General features: G+C 38.2%; 1 protein-coding gene across 2 annotated transcripts; it reads left to right on the top strand.

Moving 5' to 3' along the window:
• Window positions 1-2,719: 2,719 nt before the first annotated feature.
• On the top strand, window positions 2,720-4,850 carry dap1b (death associated protein 1b). Of its 2 annotated transcripts, none has more exons than XM_041056382.1 (4): window positions 2,720-2,876; window positions 3,817-3,913; window positions 4,096-4,159; window positions 4,323-4,850. In XM_041056382.1, exons 1-4 carry the CDS (start codon window positions 2,807-2,809, stop codon window positions 4,437-4,439), a joined length of 348 nt encoding a protein of 115 aa, XP_040912316.1. In that variant the 5' UTR covers window positions 2,720-2,806; the 3' UTR covers window positions 4,440-4,850. The 2 variants fall into 2 exon arrangements, with proteins under 2 accessions (XP_040912316.1, XP_040912315.1); XM_041056381.1 differs by having other exon boundaries at window positions 4,093-4,159.
• The last annotated feature ends 3,982 nt before the right edge of the window (window positions 4,851-8,832 follow it).

Here is an 8,832-nt window from a genome sequence, read left to right as displayed (position 1 = left end):
TTTAAACGCACCGTGTCATTGCATCTTTTTACAGCCACAGTGACAACATATATTTACACTTCCTGTTTACTACCATTTACTATGCAAACAAACGGGAAACGTGTGAGCATGAGGAGATCCAAAGGAGAAATCAGACTCTTCTCTCTTTTGAGCAGTTTTTCCCTCTGCAGTTATTTTCCTCTTGTGGGGGAAAAATGTTTCATTACATTGTATTTACACAGACATGGGTGGAGGGAGGCCAGCTTTAAAGCAGCAGACCTGTGTTTCATAAACTTCGCTCCAGCAGAACATTGAATCCTGACCAAGAGTGATCAGTACATGACACTGTGCTTTCACCGTTGGCATGGACCTTGTCACTTTCTAAAGCAGTGATCAGGCTTGTAATGAGTGAATGGTGTTCAGTTATGTAAAGGAGAACAAATAGTGCTAAAAACTGACCTTGCTATATCACCATGACCTCCATCTTCCATTCCCACCATCCTGTGTAGCCTGGGAGAACCCATAACAAACCAGTCCTGGCTATGAATTAAAACCATAATACTAAATAAACTAGTCCCCAGAAAATGTTTTTTTTATATACTAAACTTAACCACACAGAAACAGGTGGAAAGAGATGGAAACAAATTATGGTATCAGAGTTAACACTCTAAAACAGAAGTAAAGACCAAATCAACACTGAAATCCAGACAATGAAAAAATAGTCAATAGGATTCCATGTGCAGCTCCTCAGAATTTTATTGTACTTACACTCAAGAGTCTGTGATTGGCTGCAGATGCCCAGATTCACCAGTCAATGGTATGGTGGAAGAGAAATGTAAGGCTGTGGAAGCAACATGGCACCAGTTAGCAGTTACACAGCTGCCTGCAGGTATAAAAGTGTGTGAGTGACTAAAATAGATGAGCATCAGATTTAAAAAAAACAAACAAAAAAAACTTTCCTCCATTTTCAAACAGTTCAAATGTTCATGTTTGGGTTTAACCTGCTAGCACAGCCCTGGGGCACATGATGAGCTGTAGAGCCCCTACAATATGAACAATTGATTTCTCTGTATACACAAGGATGAATAGTTTTTCCATACTAGTTAATTACTAGGCACCAGGTTGCTGTGTAATGATTAGATTAAAAGAATTCATTTAGTAGTTTTAAAAATGTTGTTACCAAACTGAACCAACGTTCTTTAAATTTGATTTTTGCCTCAAGGACCTTTGAGACATTGCCTAAAAATCAGGCCATAAAGTGGGGCTGCCTTAAGGCCCTTGTTATGTCTAGCCTGGAGCTCTGGAGAAACTCCAGCAGCTGCTAATGTGTATTACTGCCCTCTACAGTCAATAGGAATATGCATCACGATGTCCACTTTGCACAGATTGCAAGGTACTGTGCACCTTCATGCACATGCAAAAAACAAACAAAAAAAAGTCTGTAAAGCATCATAACATTGCTTTACAGCAAAACTGTTACCCTGATTTCTCTACATGATTTAGCTACAGTTCAGCTAAAGCTGTGCTTTGACAGACAAAACGACAGTGGCCTAACATGTAGCACCAGTTTTGCTGAACCTGCTCTAAACCACACAAGCCAGTGAAATGCTAAATGACAGAACAATACTCCATACATGGCACCTTCAAGACCCAATTACATTTTATTACTTGTAACTGCAGAGGCAAGTTTGCAAGCCAGAAGTGATTATTTGGATTGACACATGTGGTTAACACACCCAGAGGTGCTTTGATATAATTTGGCTTGTTACATCAATGTAGTCATGCAGTTTAACTGACATCCCCCTAACTCTTCTGTTGTGTTGCACTTGTCACAACGTACAACTTTGTGTTTGAAAAAGCTCTATTTACCAGGCAGAATAACCCCTACACCCCATGACACACTCATAATGTTGGAGTTGGCCGTGAAAACATTTGGACATGTTACCTTCAGAAAAGCACAAATTCAAAATAATAAAGTTAATTCCATGTATCTGCTTCTGTGCATTGCACATGCTGTCTCACTGTCACACTGTTAATGTTATTAGTGACACTGTTCCTATTCCTGCTATGACAAGTCAAAATGTGTGCTGTGAAGAAGGCCTATTGTAGACCTAGTGTATATTCACATCCATTTTTACTTCCAGTTAAACAAAATAAATGTGTATTTTAGGATATTTGTGTGGGACTTGCAGCACCACAGTGCTAGTGTACAGGTATTTTTTTTTTTTTTTTACCCCAAAATAAAATGATGGTTTTATAAAGGGATTGAGGGAGGGTTTTTTTTTTTGTTTTTTGTTTTTTTTTTAATGTATCACTGACATTGTAATTTTTTTTTAGATTTAAAAATACCTTAATGAACAAAGTTAGAGTTAAAATGTGAATTTATTCAAGCTGCCCTGCCTCTGTCGGGGAGCTTACGAGCGTTTGGCTTAGCCTGTCCGGACTCATTTAACACTAAGAATAATTAAAACTCACTAGCCAACTCTTCCGCATTGTATGGTTTTGTCAAGATTTTTCAAAATAAGACGACCAAATCGCAAAAGTTCTTCAAAGTGCATTACAAATACAAACATTTACGACCAAATGGGACAGATTTCAGTCGCTGTTTCCAGTTTCACTTTTCGCTCAACATCAGTGAGGGAAAAAATAAAGAAAGAAAGAAAAAAAAAGAAAAAAAAAGAAATAGGCGTTTCTGTGACCGCAGATTTCCTGTAGACGTCATTTGCGCACGAGCATAAAAACATCGGAGTGGGCGTCGAGAGAAAAGTTTGTTGCTCACTTTACTTTTCTCCGGAAAGTTTTTCTCGTTTGTTTTTTTTTATTGAAAATGGTGCAGCAGCTGTCCAAATCTGGAGCCAAGGAGACTCCTGTGCTGAAAGCTGGCCACCCTCCAGCAGGTAAACCGCCGTTCACACAGACTTTGTGTTGCACTGTTTAATTTTTCACCACATTAGAAACCAAAGCGTTGTTGTGTTGTTGCTTTTTTTTTCACTGCTCGACCCAGATACAGGGAGCCGAGCGGAGCGAGACGCCGAGCCAACTCCTCCTCGGCTTTTCACCAAGTATTTTAGATACTTTTTGTGTCCTGGTTTAGTAGATTGCTTCGTTGCAATCGTATCGTAAGAAATAAGTTGTGTCGTTGATTGCTGTGATCGTGCTAATTGCATCAATAGGCCTGCTCGGCGTTTGCTCCCCTGAGTCGCCCAAATGCCTTTTATTTTGAAGCAGGCCTCGGCTCTGAGTCCAGTCAAAGTAACACCGTGTTCTCGCTGCCTAAACACTCATACAGGCTCAGGTTAATGCATGCAAACCCCCCTGCCGTGCGTGTCCATCACAGGGCACCGTTGTTAAGTGTGTTTGTTTGGTTTTTTTTTTTTTTTTTGTTTTTGTTTTGTTTTGTTTTTTATTATCATATTTTATGCCTTTGCATCGATGCCCATTAATGATGCATTGTCACACTGGTTTGCATGTGTAGTATAAGTAGTTTTGTGTGATTTTGTTTGCCCCCCCCCCTTTAATCCTCCTGTGACTCCCCTCAGATTTATCCCCGGCCCCCAGGTTGGGGAAAACACTGTTTGAGGCGACTTGCTGTACTTACCATATTTTGACCATTTGTATAGTTTTTTTTTTTTTTTTTTCAAACAACAAATTATTAACCGTCATTGTTTGAGTTTCTAAAAGCATTTTTTCAGTTTTGTGCTGAATTCCATGCACACTGCATACATACTAATCTTTAACTTCTGCAAAGCACAAGTGCATAAAGCTTACTACTTTATTCAGCTCATTTTTTTTCCCTTCAGGTAACACATTTAACCATTTTCTTTTCTGGGTCAACAGTGAAGGCTGGCGGTAAACGGGTGGCCAAGAAAAGCCTGGAAGAGAGTGCCACACATGGGACTCCAGAGAAGGAGACCAAGAGGTCTGATAAATTGAGGTAGGCCTACAGTCTGCATGTATAACATCTGATAAATGGATTTGAAGTGTTAACTCTTAAGGACGTAGAAATGAATGTTTCTTCAAACGTTAAGATGTTAGAATGTGCTGCACGTAGGTTACTGAAATTTGCTTTAAAGTTAAGTGAAGCTCTTATATTTGTAACCTGTTTTCTTGCAGCAGGTCTCTTGCCACCTCCAACAGGATGCAACAAGTTGGCATACTTCTGGCAGGAACGCTTGACAAGGTAAACAAAAGCATTGCCTTCTTACAAAAGCCAGTTCTCAGTTTGCATGTCGAGTAAACTCTTTCTGGGCAAACTGGTTTAGTTCCAGTGCCTCTGAGTCCACAGAGCCTTGTGGATTATAAACTCTTGCCTGATGTCTGTTTTGTTTTTTGTTTTTTTGTAGCTGAGCCACGACTTTCCAGAGACACCAGTGAGTGTCAGGCACAGCAAGGTGCGCCCTGCAGTGGAGAAGCCCCACTCGCCCCGGACCTTCTTCATTCAGCAGCCGAGGAAGTACTGAACAACACATGTTTCAGAAATGCCCCAGAGGGAACCACGTTAGGTCAACTGTGAAAGACGAACATGAAGTGTTAGACACATAAAGGGGTTCTGACAGGTTGTCTGTGAATTGATGATGGAAAGAAAGCTTTCATCAAGCTCTGTATTTACTTAGTATAAAAAAAAAAAGAGCTTTTTCAGGCTGTGCTTGTTTGTGATAATATTGTAAAGCAGTGCTGTAGCTGTATTTTCCAGCTGACGGAATAATCAATGGCATTTTGGTATCAGTATGTTTAAAGAGAGGGTTTAGGGGTTGTAAGTCAGGCTTGAGACCGTTGTTTGTTGTTTTTTGTTTGTTTTTTGTCAGTGAAATCTTCACTGTGTATTGCTTGCCACTTATTAGATTTAATAAAAAGCAGAAAATTGCATGGTATCCCTGTTTTGGAGACTTGTGCTTTTCTTTTGCAGTAAGTGGAGAATGATCACTAGGTGTCAGCAAATAGCCACTTATAAACTTAAGGACCAATTAAATGGAGGAGCTCAGTGAGCCCCTGCTTCACAAATCAAACTTTCAAATTATGTATTTTATATATTTTCAAATTATTATATATCTTGTGTGTGTGACTCATAGTTAAACAGTGAGAATGGAGGAGAGTCTAAGTGATCAAACAATTTTAAGAAAAACAGATCAGTTTGTGCTTACATGTAAAGAGGAAGAGGATAAGTCAGCGTTTATATTATTAACCTGAAACACATTGTTTCTAGATGTAAAGTATACATTCTGCTTTAGGGTCCCAACATTTATGTGTAAAGTTGTATCGTGACCATTTTGTAGCCAGGCACCGTCACCCAGTAGTTTAGTATGTAGGACAGAATGCAGAAACATTTAATTTAATGCTGTCTGTGTTATTTTTAACATAAGCCTTGTGCAAAACACATATGTGTGCCTCATACCCAAACATAAAAGCATGTGTTCTTTGTGTATCATTATGGTCGTGGTAATCACCATGACCATGGAAGAGAAAATGGACAGGAAAGTGGTTCTTTGGTTTTCAATCATTTTCTGGGATCATTTATAAACGTTGGCTTCATGGACACAGGCCTGGGGTGTGTTGTAAACAAGGTGGAAGAAGGGAGATATATGAGATGGATGGTAAACATTTTCTCAGTCTCCACTTTATACTCCTCAGCCTGCTTACATTACAGGGTTTACTTTCTTGTTTCTGTCATGTCATGTTTGTAAGGAAGAGTAAACCCCAATAGGTGGCAAGAGACAGAGAAGTTAAAACACCACCACAACACACACATTTTCTAACCTGAGGTAAAGTAAAACTGTGAAGAAGTGTTTCTCAGCAGCTTTCAGATGCTGAACCAGTGTCCACGCACATAAGGATTACTTGTCCTCTGTACTCCAGTCTACATGAATGAAGGAATTAATCATTTATTTTGACATCACGCAATTGAAATGGAACATCAGCACATGGGATACAACAATAATACCACATATATGGCAGTTGACGTTCATTTAACAAAGAAGGGATATAAAGTAAAGCATGCTTTACAGAAAACAAAACAGACATACATTATAAAAGATACATAAAACTAGACTTTCTGGCTTTATCCAGATAATCCGACAGTGCAAAAGCATCTTTTTTTCCAAGTTTTTTAATAGGATTTTTTCACCATTATTATTTTATTATTTACTTGTCAATATTTCTTGCGTGTGATTTTGTGTCTAAATGATCTGTTTCAATAAAAATCCTTGCGAGTGTAAAACAACAAAAAAAAAAGCTACATTATGTGTTATGTGTGTGTCATGTCCTTATGTTAATACATGGGTCTTTCTGTTTGCATCAGAAAGTCCACAAACAATATCTGCTGCTCGTTTGTTCGCCAAGAAAGTACATGATGGCAGCCTTGTAAACACAATGCGTCGACCTTAAATTCTCTGTGATGCTCATGCTGTTCACACATGCCTTTGATACCATCTGTGTGTGAAGTTCAGAGACCCCTTTGGCTCTGTTTGAGGAGTGGAGCAGTTGGTGGTCTTGTGACTTGCAGACATGGTGTATTTTGTCTGCCAGTGTCTGCCCATTCCCAGCCATCTGAGGAGCCTCGCTGACCCTGCAACGCCCACCACACTGCTGAGAAAACACTGCACACCGACTGTAGAAAGCCGCCACACACTGAGGAGTGGGATGACTGAGAAGATGTGGTCTGCAGGCTCAAAATGTGTTCCTATCACCACAGTAAAATATGCAGCCTATGTGATAAATAATACAGAATTACAATTAAAAATAACATTGAATCAGTGATTTTATTTATTACACAGTTGAACATTATTTTAGTGAGACTAATTTTACACAGAAAACAAGCTGCATGAAATATTACTGCCTCATGAGGTCGCCATAGACTAAGGTGTACTGTGAGTTTCACTTGCCAGACCAGGGTGAGTCCAACAGTCTAGAAAGCCTTGAAAATGCATTTTGTTTCAATTATACAATCGCATGAGCTTAAATTTGCACTTTTGAAACTTTTGCTTCATTATAAGTTCATTAGAAACCATTTTCTGTGCCTGTCCGGTGACAACATTTTAGTCTTTCCATAGAATTAAAACTGAAATTAGAAGTCCATAGTGCACACAGATTCAGCAGGAAACAGAAAGCCACTGAGTGAAATCCTGCTTTTAACAACCACTAATACAGACCTAAATCAATTATGCAAAATCTGCATAAAAGCTTTGACTTGTATTTCGGCCCTCTTCTAATGTCCATCAGCAAGGAGGAAGTTACACACAGTATAACTGCTAAGATTGTTAGACATTAAATGTAATTTAAATGTAGACATCAGTAAGTTCTTTGAAAATTTGAATTGGGTACAGGAGTGTGGAAAAAGTGTTCAGATTGTATACTTCAATAAAAATCTCACAATATAAAAAATACGCCATTACAAATCTTCAAATTATTTTTGGGCTGAGTGAAAGTGTAGAAGTATTGGCAGCAAAAAAGAACGATCGCTTTCCGACTGATTAAACATTAATGCAAAGCAGCTTTTTAATGTTGTAGCCAGTCCAGGTGGTGCCATGTTGCTTTTTATAACCTAGGAAGGTTTAATGTAGCAATGCATCATGTTTAATGAGCAGCTTTTTGCATCTAAGATCTTTACCTACAAAGTAGCAAATGACCACAGACACAAGATCAATATAAAGGAATATAACTTACCTTATAACTATATAATTATAATTATATAATAATATATATATATATAATTAATGTTTTTCTATTTGAAATGACATAAAAAGGTAAAAAAAATGCCCCAAGATTTCTTAAATTAGTGACTTATATTACCGATTAACTTAATAATTGAGCTCTAACTCTAAAATGTAGCCAAGTGCAATAAAAGTTTAAAGTTACATCAAATGGAAATAGGCCTAAAAGTAGCCTATGAACATGGTGAACACAATACTTACTAAATGAACCTTGATACTTCACCTCTGTGATCAGGTAGTTTTCAGTTTAAAAGCTAATTTTTCAAAATTGAGGACTGTTAATCTGATTGATATTGTAATAGACAGAGGATTTATGCTTAATGGCCGAGTACGTCTGAATTTGATGACTTTTGAACCAATAAAAAATAAACAAATAAACAAACAAACAAACAAACAAACAAACAAACAAACAAACAAACAAACAAACAAATAAAGCATTCAGTAATTCTCCAGTAGTATTCTTGAAAGTGAGGAGAGGGGTTTGAAAAGTGCATTTAGACTTTTATTTTGGGAAATAAAACATTAATGCTTTTCTTGTGGACAAAATAACCAGCACAAGGTCCAAAAAACATTTTTTTCTGAGCTTTCAGCTGCATCTCGAGGTCTTTATTTAATCTTTTATCTGCATCTCACACTTTTATTTTACTGGTCTATAATCTCCTGGAAAGATTCCTCAAAAGAACTATGTAGTCAGGTATTTATTAGAGGGAAAATAGAGACATTTATAGTTTACTCAGGCATTATGTGGGGATTTATAAGCAGTTGTTGATTTCCAGTGGACTTTACCTGGAAAGAACAGCTTCATTAAAATAGAAGTAGCAAAAAGTCAAGGTTAGGGGTTGGTATTTGACAACTAAATGAATGAAAAAATCAGAAAAATCAGAGTAGCAGCACAGTTTCTAGACTTTCTTAGAGGGGGTTGATTCAACATGGTTTAACCCCCCCCAGTTTGCAAGCATGCAGCTTAGTTGTCCTAATTCATGTATCTGGCATCCTAACATGTCCATGAGGCATGCAGAAGAGCAATGAGGAAGAAGCGGAACAAGAGGAGGAGGAGGATGGAGGGATAGTTCTGGCTCCCTGCCCTGTCTGTGTTGATGTGCCTCCCTCACAAATGACCTCATGCTGGGAGGAGGAGGAGGAGGAG

This window comes from Toxotes jaculatrix, chromosome 15 (assembly GCF_017976425.1).
Source record: "Toxotes jaculatrix isolate fToxJac2 chromosome 15, fToxJac2.pri, whole genome shotgun sequence".
Classification (NCBI taxonomy): Eukaryota; Metazoa; Chordata; class Actinopteri; family Toxotidae; genus Toxotes; species Toxotes jaculatrix.
The sequence above is the reverse complement of the archived record's forward strand: the minus strand, read 5'-3'. Positions and strand labels throughout refer to the sequence as shown.

Coding starts and splice junctions, on each gene's coding strand:
- dap1b (XM_041056381.1), top strand. CDS start 2,807: ATGGTGCAGCAGCTGTCCAAATCTGGAGCCAAGGAGACTCCTGTGCTG. Junction 3,914..4,092: donor AAGAGGTCTGATAAATTGAG/GTAGGCCTACAG, acceptor GTTTTCTTGCAG/CAGGTCTCTTGCCACCTCCA. Junction 4,160..4,322: donor TGGCAGGAACGCTTGACAAG/GTAAACAAAAGC, acceptor GTTTTTTTGTAG/CTGAGCCACGACTTTCCAGA.